The 15,168-nt window shown below is 33.6% G+C and overlaps 1 protein-coding gene across 6 annotated transcripts in view; it reads left to right on the top strand.

Annotated features, from left to right (window-relative positions):
• Positions 1-13,523, top strand: part of LIN54 (lin-54 DREAM MuvB core complex component) — a 63,317-nt gene extending 49,794 nt beyond the window's left edge. For all 6 annotated transcript variants that reach the window (XM_074324238.2, XM_074324251.2, XM_019731329.3 and 3 more), the window contains exons 6-13: positions 1,378-1,451; positions 1,604-1,798; positions 2,966-3,057; positions 3,843-3,914; positions 4,701-4,803; positions 5,229-5,366; positions 8,881-9,083; positions 11,177-13,523. In XM_074324238.2, coding sequence (XP_074180339.1) covers positions 1,378-1,451; positions 1,604-1,798; positions 2,966-3,057; positions 3,843-3,914; positions 4,701-4,803; positions 5,229-5,366; positions 8,881-9,083; positions 11,177-11,378 — 1,079 coding nt within the window. In that variant the 3' untranslated portion in view covers positions 11,379-13,523. The remainder of the gene's footprint in view (positions 1-1,377; positions 1,452-1,603; positions 1,799-2,965; positions 3,058-3,842; positions 3,915-4,700; positions 4,804-5,228; positions 5,367-8,880; positions 9,084-11,176) is intronic.
• Positions 13,524-15,168: the final 1,645 nt, after the last annotated feature.

The following is a 15,168-nucleotide window of genomic DNA, read 5'->3' as shown; positions in this document are numbered from 1 at the left end:
ATAATTCATGTTCCTTCCACCTCTACCATGTTTCTTGCAACTGCTCTCTCCTTTCCATTCCCAGTGCTGTTACCCCAGACTAGACCCTCAGTTTTTGCACTCTTAACTTGTTTCTTGCAGCCCCATTCTGTCTTACACACTGCTGCCAAACACAGTTTCTTTTCGTGCTATTCCGATCATATTTCTGTACTTCGGAATCCTCAGATACTTCTCATTGCCTACGGAATTAAAAACACAGATTTCTCCCTCACATTCGAGGTCTTGCAGTCGTCCTTTTTGCCTGTGCTTGCCTAATTGCAGCCAAACTAGCTCTGGTCACTAACATTTTGTGCAATATTTGCTGCTTTCTAGCATTAAGCCTCCACTTCTCATGCCTCTCCCTCTGTGTGGAATGTCCTTCTCCAGCCTGTGTGCCCTCTCTGTAACCTATCCACTGAACAGGACCTATCTCAGAACCTGTGTCCTCAATGCATTCTTTCCATAGCTCATCCTCTGCCAATTGCATGTATGTTCTGTCGCCTTTGAACTCCCACAGCACTTCCTCTTTTTTAACAGTATTTATTTTATTGGGTCCTTGTCTAATCTGCTCGACTTGAATATAATCTCTTTGAGCGGGTGTCTTGTACTTGAATTTCCCTGGAACACTGTCCACAGTGTCATTTATATAGTAGTAATGGTTGTAGTAATAACATTAATCACAATAATGGCAACTAACATTTATTAAGCACTTACTATTTGTTGAGCACTGTTCTAATAAACGTTTATGAATTAATATTTAATCCTTATACCCTTTAAGGGAGATACCATCCCCATATTGCAGATAAAGATAAAGGCAAAGAAAGTTTAAGTAGTTAGAAAGCAGCAGAATTGGGATTTGAACTCCCAGGGTCTGATGATTCAAGAGACCATATTCTTAACCATGCTGTGCTGCCTTTTAATAGATATTCTGTAAATAATGAATTACACAAGAATAATATTTTTCTCTGGTGTAAATACAAACACAGCAATTAGAAATAGTATAGAAGAGCGTTGTTACCCAAGCTCCTGAATGGCAGTATTTTTTTACTTATGCAGTGTTTCATCTGACTGGATTTAGTGATGACTATATAAGTCGTCCAAATACAGACTGAAGTATTTTCAGTAGAATGTGTTAAATGACAAACATTCCCTCTTAAAGTGGACAGACTATATAGCTACCTAGCAGATGGGTTAAGGAATTTTGAAAGGTAGTGATCCTGATTAAACATTGTTTCAAATAGGAAGCAAATGGAATTCTGTAGGTCTTTCATGAGGATATCTTGAGGGAACTAAGTATCTTAAATGTTTTAAAAACTATTTCCTGTAAGTAAATTATCCCGTTTCCCTTTTTTTAAAAAGCGAAGCCTATGGTTGTCAACACCACTCCAGTGCGGATGTCAGTTCCACTTGTCCCAGCACAGACTGTCAAACAAGTGAGTATCACATAACATCTTTTCTCAGTGGCTCCCACAGACAATTTGCTTTTAAAATTGAAAGTTAAGATTGAAGGACAAGAAATGTATACTGCACCGAGAAGCTGTAAAGTTTATTTTTGTAATTATTGATACAATTTCTTCCTTTTTAGGTTCCAAAACCAATCAATCCAACTTCACAAATAGTTACTACCAGCCAGCCACAGCAGCGGCTTATCATGCCTGCCACCCCACTGCCACAGATCCAGCCAAACCTCACTAACCTGCCACCAGGCACTGTGTTGGCCCCAGCTCCGGGAACAGGGAATGTGGGTTACGCAGTGCTTCCAGCGCAGTATGTTACTCAGGTAGGAGGCAAAAATGAAGTCATTGCACTTCCAAAAGGATAATTGGGTCTAAAATGTCTAGCGCTATCACATTCTGAAACTACTCAAACCATCTAATTCAGTATTAAAATGGCTCTTTCCACAACCTTGAAACGTTAATGAGAACTTCTAAGTTATTTTTATGTATATTTAGCATTGAGGAATACATAGCATAAATCAACTATAAACGTCAAATAATTTGGAACTGAGGGCAGTTTGGCGAGAGGGCAAGATCATGTAGATATAAGAGAAAGTAAGTTGAAGCTAAAATCAGCAGAGTCCGAATGAATTCAGAAACAACTGTGACTAATAAAGCTCTTCCTCATCTATGAATATGATGTCACTGACTTGTTCTTGGAAAATATACTGTGATATACATTTCTATGCGATGTATCTTTAGTGACCTGTCCAGACTCTCTCATTTGGTCATCTTTAGATCAAAGCCACAGATTATCCAATTGTCTGGCTTGGGTTAGGAGTGTGGCTTCTAGGAAGCATATAGAAGTTTTCTTTTTCATGTAAGAATCAAGCAAATTAGTACCATGTTCTAAGCTATTGAATTTATTTCAGATTATAAGAGAGAGAGACGGAAACCTATCTGTATTTTAATGAATTGTACTTTAAAATACGTTATGTTTTTCAAAATATGTTTTAAAAAGATGTTTTTAAAAATTAATGTTCAGTATTTTTATCATTAGCATCTCTTATGTTTTGAAATGAGTTTGAAGTAGAAACTTCATTATTGTGCACATAACTTCTCATTCTCTATAACTTGCATTGTGATGATCAGTACAGTACCTGTTTTATTTACAAGTAGACACATTGCATTTTTCTAGCCAGTACACATTATTACTCTTTCAGAGCATTCATCTAGAATTTCCTAATCCTGATAACATACTCCTCTATGAAAAAATTTCCTGTATTTGTATAATGTGGCACTTTAAAATGTTTATGTTGTTTTCATCTCTAGTATTATTAGTTTGGGTCTTTAGAATAGACTCCATGAGGTGGTGAGTTTATATGAAATTGTCCATTCTGTTTTTCCTATTAATATTTTAGTATATGAATTGTGCTTCTGACTGATCATTATACCTGAGAATTTATCCATTTTTGTAAATAGAGTCTAAAATTACCTTTCTTTACATGTAGCTACAGCAGTCTTCATATGTGTCAATAGCAAGCAACTCTAACTTTACTGGAACACCGGGTATCCAGACCCAGGCAAGACTTCCATTCAATGGGTGAGTATTTTGAAAATATATAAATTGTTAAATCAGGTGAAATGCAGCATCAAATATATATATATATATTTCAAAATACATTTATTTAATTTTTTTCCCCTCAAAGCTATGTGAGCATGCCTCTATGGTACTGTTTATTTCGAAATACGTTAAACAGAAAAGTCACAAGAATAGTCAGAAGAACTCCCAAATATCTTTTATTTGCATTCACCAATTTTGCCACGTGTTCTACTGTTCTCTCTGTTTCTCTATCTCTCCACTTCTCCATCTCTCTCCCACCCTGAAGATATTTTTTTAATTAGTTTTTAAATTATGTTAGGTCTTTGCTTTTTTTGTCTGTTTTTAAATCTTTTTATTGTTACCTTTGCAGTGTTGATTTAGAGGCAGTGCCTAGCTATCTGACGGAATCAGTCTACCCTTTCCTCCCCTCCCAAATTCTGGCCCTACACACCCTTTTCTACTCACTACCTTTTATAATTGCATCCGAAAAGTTTTGAGATTTCAACTTTAGTTCTCTCAGAAGGAGGAATATGTTTTGTGGAATGTTTCATAGAAGCTATCGATAACTTGTTTTTTTTTTTTTTTTTAATCCGTATCTTGGCTATTTAGCTTTTTGTGTTACAACTTGCTTTTGAACTTAATGTAAACGGACAACACAGCAAACTTTTATTAGAGCTGGATATATTTGTTAAAGCTTCATTTTAGGAGGAATTTACAGATTTTTCTAATTTTAAATAGTTACTTTTAATTGATTAAAATGTATGTCTTTTTTGTTGTCTATATAGCATAATCTCATCAGAGTCCGCCAGTCGGCCCAGAAAGCCCTGTAATTGTACAAAATCGCTGTGTTTGAAATTGTAAGTCTTTTTGCTACTGTTACCTCATTGGATATACCTGAAATGCTTTTTAAAATAGAGTTAACTAAAAATTCTTGATAGACCAATTTTATAAGTCTGAGTAATTTAAATAAACATATAAGTGTGAATGTTGGAGAACATATGGCATTGTAAAAATACTTTCATTCATTCAGAAAAAAATAATTTCAGAGTCCTTCTCATAGATGAGGTACTGGAATTAGAGTTAGGGACGCAACAGCAGGAAGTAGATAGACATAGTCTCTGCCCTTAATAATAACACATTTGGTCTTATTTATGACCTTTCTGTCTGGTCTTCTGAATGAGGTGATACGCTGCGTAGTTTTAAAAATTGTTGGATGATTAATTTGCTTCTTAGTACTGAAGTAGGAGATTTGACATAAAACAGTTAAATGAAAAGCGCTGGTCATGTGGGAGTCTGAAAAAGCATGATAGTAGCTCAGGTGAGCAGGTTCCACTCATAGAATATAGCCCACAATTTTCCTTTTTCATTATTTTGAAAAAGCTTACTTTGGGGGCACATAAAATCATATAGCTGTTGTGTTAACAGCTGTTACTGCTGGAACTAAGTTTCTAAACCAAAATTCTAAGGAGCCGGTGACTTTCATTTTGAGTCTTACCATGTAGTTGACAACATATAAGTATAACGAGGTAGTTTTAAGTACAATTCTAAAATTCTTTGTTGCATAGATCATGCAGATAATTTCTAGTTTTGTTTGCTTTAACAATGACTTTTTTGTATGACTTACATTGACTTTTATATTCCAGATATTGTGATTGCTTTGCAAATGGTGAATTTTGCAACAACTGCAATTGTACTAATTGTTATAATAATTTGGAACATGAAAATGAAAGGCAAAAAGCAATAAAGGTGATTATTTTTATTTCATTTAACTCACAAAAATTTCTAATTTCACATGTTTTTTTTTTGTAGGACTCTTTGTTTTACAAAGCAAATTAATTCCCTTTGCAGTATGTGTGTATGTATGTATGTATGTATGTATTTATTTATTATTTTTAGAAACAGTTTTATTTAGAAATAATTAACACATATGATTCACCCAATTTAAACTGTATAATTCAATGGTTTACAATAGTCACAGGGTTGTACAACCATCATACAATCTTTAGAATATTTTTGTTTCAAGTTTCATCCATGTTGTAACATTTCCTTTTTACTGCTGAGTTCTATTCTGTTGTATGGATATGCCATATTTTATTTATCCATTCATCCTTTGCAGTATTTAAATGTAATCTGTTATTTAACTTCACTTGATATTTGATCTGTTTTGATAGGCATGCCTTGACAGAAATCCAGAAGCTTTTAAGCCTAAAATAGGGAAAGGAAAGGAGGGAGAATCAGATCGACGTCACAGCAAAGGATGTAATTGCAAACGATCTGGATGTCTTAAAAACTACTGTGAATGCTATGAGGTGAGATGCTCGTTGGAAAATAATCTAACCATCTTTTGAAAATAACTTTAGAAAGGGCATACTATAAAAATTTACTTGGAAATTAGGAAATTGCTTTGCTCTTGCAGTTAGAAAATATGTACAGTTGGCCCAAGGGCCCTAAATTGAGGAAGACGTGGTCTCCCAAGAAAGGTTCAGAGGAACAATTGCACTTCGCTTTATTGTGCTTCACAGATGTTGAGTTTTTTACAACTTAAAGGCAAGACCCTCTACCAGCAAAAAGGGTACAACTCGCTTTATTGTGGCAGTTGCTTTATTGTGGTGCTCTGGAACCAAACCCACAATATGCAGTATCTCCAAGGTATGTCTGTACCTTGGTTTTGTCATTACAGCTTGGGGTCTCATTAGCTGATTTACCAGTTCATAACTTCTTGATCATTATACCAGTAAGTATGCAAATCAGAGCACCAGTTTACTGATTTTCAATAAAAATAACATAAAAGTGGATTGGAAATTATAGCCTTCAACTGAGGGGCAATACTACCCAATCTCCCCCACGGGCTTTTTAGAAATATACATGGATACAAAATAGCCTATATTTCAGGGCGCAGTCCTGAAAGTAAAGATTGACCTGCCCAAATGCCAGTAGCGCCCTGTTGAAGAACACTGCTGTGCGAAAAACTAAATTATGTTAAGAAGTTTGCTTTGTGAACATAAAAATAGAAAAGGAGGAACATGGAATATTGCTGGAATTGGTTATTGGTCATTGTGAGGTGATTGCATTCATTTTTACCATTTCACCATCCCACTCAACTAGCTGTTTTTATTTATGGGTGAATCATCTTTTCCAGAGAATGTAGTTGAAACTCTGCTTTGAGATGCCATGTAACTTATCCCCTTCTTGCTTCAGACAAAGTACTATGTAGTTTATTATTTTTATTTGCAAAGCTTAAATGTAACAATCTAGTCAGGCCTGAGATTAACTCTAGGTTACTCTCGTTGGTTTCTTGGTGTGCCTGAAATTCTTTATGGACAATCTTTGGGGTTGAGTTATTTCTACAGTTGGCTCTTCTCATCTGGTATATTTTCATTCTTTCAAATTTCATATTCAGAGGGAGACTTTAGTTTGGGCAGAAGGCCTAGCCTTACACTTGGTAAAGTAATACCACCAAGGATTGCACTCTCCCCTAATAAAATTAGCTCTGCTCCAGGAGCATGTACCTGCAATTCAGTGCCCCTTCCCATACAGAAACGTGTCAAAGATTTTGTGTACTGAATTCCCTGTGTAATGAATCCTTTATGCATTGCAAAGGTCAAATACTTCTTTGAGGAAGTACAGTAAAGTAATAATCTTGTTAGTCCTAAAGTCAGTTAGTATGAGTGAAAATTGTGTATAATCAAGATTATTTATTTATTTTTTTAAATAAATGTTATTGGGGAATTGGGGGACAGTGTGTTTCTTGAGGGCCCATCACCTCCAACTAGTTGTCCTTCAATCTAGTTGTGGAGGGCGCAGCTCAGCTCTAAATCCGGTCGCCATTTTCAATCTTTAGTTGCAGGGGGTGCAGCCCACCATCCCATGCAGGAATTGAACCGGCAACCTTGTTGTTAAAACTCGTGCTCTAACCAACTGAGCCATCAGGCCGCACCAAGATTATTTTTGAAAGTCTCTTAAATTATGTCTCAGAGTCGAACAAGTTGGTTTTTCATCCACTATTGGAAAAGATTGACTCTTCTTTAAATACCTGATGAAAGAGGTGGCTTCTGTTCATAAACCATATCATATAAAAATTGTCATGAATATATAAAATGTAAGCTATAAAACCAAGTCCACAAAAAGAGAGAAAATAAAAATTGATGTAAAGCTGGGTCTGAAGAGCAAAGAAAGCCTTTCATGTATATGGCATTGAGCAATCAATACATTCTAGGCATATGAAATTCAACCATATGTGAATAATTTAATTCGCCACAAAAAAAGTTGAATAAGCAAAGCCAAATGGACGCCTTGTCATTCTAATTTCTCCCTCCTGAGATACTGTTAGGCATTATTAGTACCTTTCTTATGGTTCTTAAAACTTAACCCAAATTTCCTTTATTGGTATGTGTCCCCCCCACCCCGCCACCCCACTCCCTCACTGAGGGATTTTTATCCCTTCATCATTAGATACTTACTAAGTATTGCTTTAGTTAAGTAAAGTAACCCCGCCTGACTCATAGTAACCCAATTAACTTAAAATGTGTCTCCATTTTTTCCCTTGGTAAATAGAATTTATTAGTATATTGTAGTAAGAAAGGTGCAGTGTAAAATGTGTTCACAGTATGATCCATTTATCATGCTAGGTGCTGTAGAGAGAAATTATTTATTTAAATTGACATGGGTTCACTGAAGAAAATGCAGCCAATAAAAGATACTCAAATTTACTAGGAGTCTAGAAAATGCAAATTAAAGAACAGTAAGATCTCACTTTAGGTTTTCCCCTCAATCAGATTGGTAAATATTAAAAAGAGCTATAATATACCTTGTTGGAGGGAATGTGGGAAAGGTTTCTTTTATACATTTCTGATGAGATGTGAGGTGTTACAGCCTTTTGAAAAACAATCTGGCCACATCTATTAAAATTAAAATACATGTACCCTTTGGCCAGTAAGCCCAATTCTAGAAATCTAGCTCATAGAAATAAAAGTATAATATATACAAAAAATCTTTTTATTCATTGTTTGTGGTACTCAAGAACTGGAAACAAAATAAATACCCATCGACAGGGGAGTGAATGCCCAAATAAAATGTAGCCCATCCATACCAGGGATTAATATTTGAATTCAGCCTATGCCAGATGACTTGGAGGGATGGATTTCTTGAGTCTTAGTGTGAGAAAAGGAAGATGCAGAAAAGTGGGAATATGATTTTGTAAAACAAACTGAAAAAAGAAAGACTTATATTTGTGAGTTAATATATGTGTATGTATATAAGGTCAATGTTTTTCACAAATATACATATATTTTGCATATTTTCACATGAAAGGACACACTAGTTTAATATGGACTATCAAAGGGTTTGGGGAATCTGGAACAGAGATTCAGGGAAAGAGATATCCATAATAAAAATAGCATCTATTAAATTCCTTTAATGTGAATATTGTGTGTGTGTTTGCATAAGTGGGAGGTCACTAACATGTCGAAGATTTCACTGAGGTGGTTTGATTCTGGTGGACTCTTATTTTTTAGTACTGTAATGCATCATTTATATTCTTTATAAAGAACATATGTTATTCATACCAGGAGGAAAATCTATAGTGGAGGGGAAATTGACATGGAAGGGCTCAAACACAAACATTATGTAGCCACTCTCAGACTTGAGAATACCTACCGATCCACATGGGTGGTTAGCCCATTTAGTGTTTGTCAGCAAGAGATGTTTCCATTTTATCTTATATCAGTTGACCAGTTCTATTATTTGTTGATTTGATCATGGAGTCTACTTACAGTAATGTTTTTTGATTTGAATTTGGAAGCTTTTCTTTTGTGAATCTTCTAGGCAAAAATAATGTGTTCTTCAATATGCAAATGTATTGGCTGTAAGAATTTTGAAGAAAGCCCTGAAAGAAAGACATTGATGCACTTGGCAGATGCAGCAGAAGTAAGGGTACAGCAACAAACAGCAGCAAAGACTAAGTTATCCTCTCAAATTTCGGACTTGCTTACTAGGCCAGCACCAACTTTGAACAGTGGAGGAGGAAAGTAAGTCAATATTTTCATCTCTTTTTATAGTATGACATGAATATTCGTTTTTGGTAGTTTCTCATTTTGGACAAAATTGAGTTCATGCTTTTGGTTGTTGCAAACTTCATTTTTGCATTTTATTTAGTTGCTTGCTATAAAGGAATTTAAAGGTAACAGAAAAACCACTCAAATATGTTGCACAGTTCTAAAATGCACAGTAATGCTTTTAGTTGACTGTGCTTTAATTTGATTTCTCCCTACTAAGATGAGCAATTATGTAATTTGAAAAACGCCTAAGAAAACCAAATTTTTAATACCCACTACTGGTTGTGTCATTATCCGTATTTTTGCACTTTCTTATCATCTCTTGCCTTTTGCATATCCTCGCAGCACTTTCCCCATCCCGGTGGAGCACCTAATTTCACTAGACTGCTGAGCTCTGGAGTTGGAAAGGTGGAGCTTCTTTTAAAGTCAGGCCAACCTGAGTTTAAATACTATCTGTGCTCTGTAATAGTTTGTGAATTCGACAAGCACTTCACCTCTAAGCTTGTTTTCTTAGCCTTCAAATCTCCCTTATCACATGGCTGTGAGGAGTAAAGCATCTTTGGTGCGTTTGGCAGGGCCTGATGTAACATGTTTACTAACTTGGGTTTATATTAGAGAGTTTGTTAGAGGTTAATTTGAGGAATTATTAAGTGGAATGAGGCTTGCAAATGGTATATCATTTAAAATGCCTAAATTGAAATAAGATCCAATACTAGTAACAGTAGGACTTCTTTTGTACAAAATATTTCAGATACTAGTTCTAAAGAACTCTTACAACTGGAATATAATCAGCAAATGGTTCTTAACTAAATAAAGTGGAAATGGGCAGACATCTTAATAGGCAGACTCCTTTCTGGTAATATGCTTTCAATAATCCTTCAGAATATTAAATCTAATCTCCATTTGGAGACTGAAATATTGCTATACTCAAATATTTTACATGCAATTAATTTTTCAATTAATTTTCATGGGGAAATGTTTATATTATGAAGTATTTAAGAACACAAAGTTATATACTATACTCAAAACTATGTTAAAAAAAAACTGTATAAAAAGTTATACCAGCCATGTAACTTTTGTCTTTGAGTGACAAAAATTTGAATTTTTTCTTTACTTTTGTAGTTTCTAAATATTACATGTACTACTGTTATAGTTTTAATAATTATACAATATTATTATAATATAATATTTCCTAATTTAAAGTGCTTTTTATATTTTAAAGATTTCTATACAACTATATAACAGCCTAAGTCCTTAATTATCCTCTTTTGTCATGGCAGGCCTTAATTAAAGACTTTGTTTATTTTGTTTTGTAGTTTCCTTCTATCAGTGACTGCTTACAAGTTGTTGAGTTAGTGGTTAGAATTAGGTTGCCCGATTTTATCTCTTGCAGGTTTTTACCACTTGTCTATATATAGCAAGCCTCAGGATGGATTGCTCAAATTTAATATTCAGTAGTTCAGAGCTTTATGAATGAAACTCCATGTATAGAACAGCATCTGGTTTCCCCATTGTTTTTGTTGTGATAGAACAATGCAAGAATTTGGGGTACCTTTTTGTTTGTTTTGTTTCAAATATATGGGACTATAGGAAAGTGCTTTAATTGCAGTGTTGTACAGGATTGGACAGTGCTTTCAATTCCCAATATTACTCATTCATTCAGCAAATATGCATGGAGTGTCTCCATGTGTCAGGCACTGTTCTAGGCAGTGAAGAAGCAGCAGTAGATATAGCAATGACTGCACTTGTGGAGCTTACTTACATTCACAAATTAGGAGGACTTTTGTTATAGAAAAAGTCCAGTCATGTAGAATTACATCTTTTAGTTAGCTAAGAAGACATATTTTCTGAACAACATTTTGAAAATATGTTCAATCATAAACCAGCTCTAACTTTTCAAAGCTCTTTAGGATGTGCTTGTGCTCACTGAAAAGATTGTGATGCTCAGTGTCCTGGTGAACCATGAAAATGTCATCAGAGATTTCCAAATGAAAGAATGTCATCCATTTTTAAAGTTACTCAACACCATCATCATCTCTCTCTTTCTTTCTCAAAAATCATTTCAGATTGCCATTTACATTTGTAACTAAGGAAGTAGCTGAAGCCACGTGTAATTGCCTTCTTGCCCAGGCAGAGCAGGCAGACAAGAAGGGAAAATCAAAGGCAGCAGCTGAACGGATGATACTTGAGGAATTTGGACGATGTTTGATGAGCGTCATCAACTCTGCTGGAAAAGCAAAAAGTGACCCTTGTGCCATGAATTGCTAACTCTTGCATAAAAGACTGATAAATGAAACTGTACAGAAAATTGAAGGTGCAGGGACTCTTGGTTTTCTGGAAGTTAGTTTAACAATTACTGTATTGTTAATCCAGTCCTTGTGAGATCTGAAATTATAATACTGAAAGAGAAGAAATTTTAAATGAGGATATTAGTACATTTTAAATCTTAGTTAAATCTATGCCCCCTCTGAATTGAATTTTTTTGTATTGTATTATATAGATTTTTAATTTGCTTGGGTTTCTTAAGAATTAGATGTTCTATCCTTCTGACTCTATTGACAAAGAACATTTATAAATTACTATAATTTATTATGTATGGCGTTGTATGACTTTGTTCAGTAGAAAAAGCCAAAGAAGCATTGGTAATACCCAGTCATTCTTTGGTACTAGACTAGAATATAAGCAGATAGAATGCCTACGTAAACAATTCTTATGAAGCATATTCAAATGACATTTTGTGTTTAGAAAAGCACTATCTTTTTAAGAAAAAATGACTTTTTAAGGCAGATTCTGGAATAATATCCTATTGTGACTTTGAGAATGTCAGAAGGGGAAGTAATCTGTAGGCACACTTAAAATACAAAAGTTATTTTGTTTTTTTGAAAAACATTAAGTGTTAAGGGATAGTAAAGAATTCTCAAAGGATGGCCAATGTGTTTTTATAATAAGGGGTGACTAAGAAATGCTCTGGGATGTTTCCATTTTCTTTTAAGGAAGTGGTATGTATTTGAAATGATAATAAATTGTCAAAGTGATTACTGGGTACTATTAAAATGAGAGGTGCATATAAATAGAAGTAAACATTATTATTATTATTATTATTGCTATTATTATTATTATGTAGTGATAAAATAGAACCTTATATAATTACCAGGTATCAAATTCGGCTTGGATGGAGAAATACAGTATATTGAAGCTTGAAGCTCTAAGAGATGAGTTTCAGGAAGGATTTTTCATCCATACAAACACTTCTCTATTTTATAGACTTTTGAACCGAAAGGTATTAAACCAATATATGACTCTTACTTGATTTACTGAAATGGGCCTCCTAACAAAGCTTTCAAAATTGTAGTGGGATTTTTGTTTTTTATAATGGAAGCTTAATAAGGCATTACTTTTAGCCAGTGATTTGGTAAGCTGAAGGTATGAGTGTTTTCATATAATTCTAAAATAACCTAAATCATTTTCAGAAATACAAACCTTTATGAATTTAAGAGCCTGTTATAATAGGACTGTGGATTTTATGACAAGAGAAAACCATGTTGGAATTCAGGCATTTTGTTAGGTACCTTAATCCTCGGTAATTAGTATATAATTATTACATTTCCTGCAAGGAATCTATAGTTGTATGTATTAAGTGTGTATATATGTTCATATGAACACGCAAGATATAGGCAATAGAAATTAAGTAATCCAAAAGAAGATTCCATTATTCATTAAAGTATCTTCCTTTTGAAATTTGGATTTATAAAATTATAGTGCAGTAAACTTTAAATGTAGATAGTGCAGACATTCTTAGCACCTCAATCTAGTATGTTTAATTAAAATTTGTATAAATGTAAATTAGTGTAAGAGGATAAAATAATATCTAATCAAGTTATTTTTCAAAAGATTACAATACCTTTTTGGTCTAAACCTAAACTTTGTTCATTTTGTACATATTCTATGTTTAATTCTAATTGCACCTTTGTGATGTGTATTTATATACAGTGTGCAGAAAATGTTTGTGAAATTTGGATTACAATTATAGATTATGTATGATGGCATTGCTTGAGAATGTTTTGCTTGTAAAAATTTGAAGGTGCAATCAAATGCTACTAGTTTTTCTGATTTTCAAGAAGCTAAAGTATTAAGCCTTTTCCTTTGTGTGTAGTACTTACTAAACTTTTTGTATTTAGGCATTTGCATCAAATTGCTGAACAAGATTAATATCCACATTAACTCAACAATTTTAAAAGACTATTTGGGGAGGGTTGGGTATATAATTTTTTAGCTCTATTTACATCCCAAAGTAGAAAGATTAAATTTATATTTACTAGAGCTATTCAAAGAATACACTTTTCTATATTGTAAAAACAGGACAGCAAAGTAAATCATACAAAAAATAAACATTTATACTATTCTGTAAAAAAAGATTTTGCACTTTTTCTTTAATAACACCACTTTTAACCATTTAACATGCAAGAAACCTTTAAAATACCTGATTTTAAGTAAATTTAACATTATTTCTGAAAGCACACAACTGAAAAAGAAATCTGTCATTATAACTGTCCAGTTATCATGAACATAAATTGCTTTGAAATGACAATGTCTTTTCTAATTTTCTAGTTTCTTTTAAGGACAGAAACTCAATCTACTCTTTCCTTTCCTTTCGTTTTTATGGTGAGCACCTTTCTTAGTTTCCTTTTCTCTCAAGAACTAAAAGCAACCTGTAGATCTTGTCTTTGGACTCTATGGGAACCAGAACCTTAACCTTACAGGTAATGAACCTACTAGTAGCAACTTTGGGGAGAGACTATTGCTTTAGCTTCCACATCCTTTGATATGGACAACTGACATTTTCTCAATTCTTATGTAAAATGTAAATAAAAATACCTTTAGAAAAGTCTTCTATTTTTGTTTTGTAATACAAATAAATAGCTAAGAAAATGAATACTTACGTAAATGCAGGACCTTCAGCCCTGTGATCATACTGCCTCTCTTAAGCATTTTATATAGTTTTGTAGCAGCAACCCAAGGAGATGGAAGCCAATCCACGAGAAAGCCTTCACTATTATAATTTCTATTATTATGTAGTGTTATGTAAATTACGTAGATCTTTGTTTGGACTTCTTTAAATGCTCATTTTGTCATCTCTAGGCCAAACATGAGCTTTTCATGATCCACATGATTTTATTAAATGTAAGATATAAAGTTTTAAAAACTTTTGAAAAATTAAAAATTTACTTTTAAATAGTTTTATGAATGCATTTAAGGCATTTTAGTTTTTACTCAAAAGCAGTTAAGAAAATAATTATGTTCAGGGTAATATTTATTATAAGGTCACATACTTTAAGGTAATTTATTAGCAAATAAGATCTGACAGTATATAAAACACAATAACATCATGACCAGGGTGGGTTTATCCCAGGAATAAAAGGTTGACCCAACATTCAGAAAAAAACACACCAGTATTATGTATCAACATACAAAAGAAGACAAATGTGATTATCTCAAAAGTTGCAGAAAACAACCTTTTATTTATTTAAATTAGTTTATTGGGGTGACAATTGTTAGTAAAGTTACATAGATTTCAGGTGTGCGATTCTGTAATACATTATCTATACCTCATTGTGTGTTAGAAAACAACTTTTTAGATACACTAAAAACTACTGAGTTGTATGCTTTAAAAGGGTGAATATTATGGTAAGTAAATTACCTCAAAATTTCCCCCCCAAAAAAAGTGCAGAAAATCATCTGACAAAATTCAACACCCATTTATGATTACAAAAAAAGAAAAAGAAAAGCTCTTCAGCAAACTGGGAATAGCAGGGATCCTCAACTTGATAAAGAGCTTTTACCAAAAAAAGTCTACAGCTAACATACGAATGATGAAGACTGCTTTCTCCTTGAGATTGGGAACAAGGCACTCCTGTTCAACATTGTGCTAGTGGTCAATAAGAAAGGGGAACACCATAGATTGGAAACGAATAAATAAGACACTGTGTTTGTGGATGATGTGAATACCTATATATGTCCAAGATCTGTATGTGAAATGTAGAAAACATTGATTAAAAAA

The sequence above is a fragment of the Rhinolophus sinicus genome, chromosome 1 (assembly GCF_057876585.1).
Source record: "Rhinolophus sinicus isolate RSI-liver-muscle chromosome 1, RSI-T2T, whole genome shotgun sequence".
Classification (NCBI taxonomy): Eukaryota; Metazoa; Chordata; class Mammalia; order Chiroptera; family Rhinolophidae; genus Rhinolophus; species Rhinolophus sinicus.
Note: the sequence above shows the minus strand (reverse complement) of the source record. Positions and strands in the feature narration are given on the sequence as shown.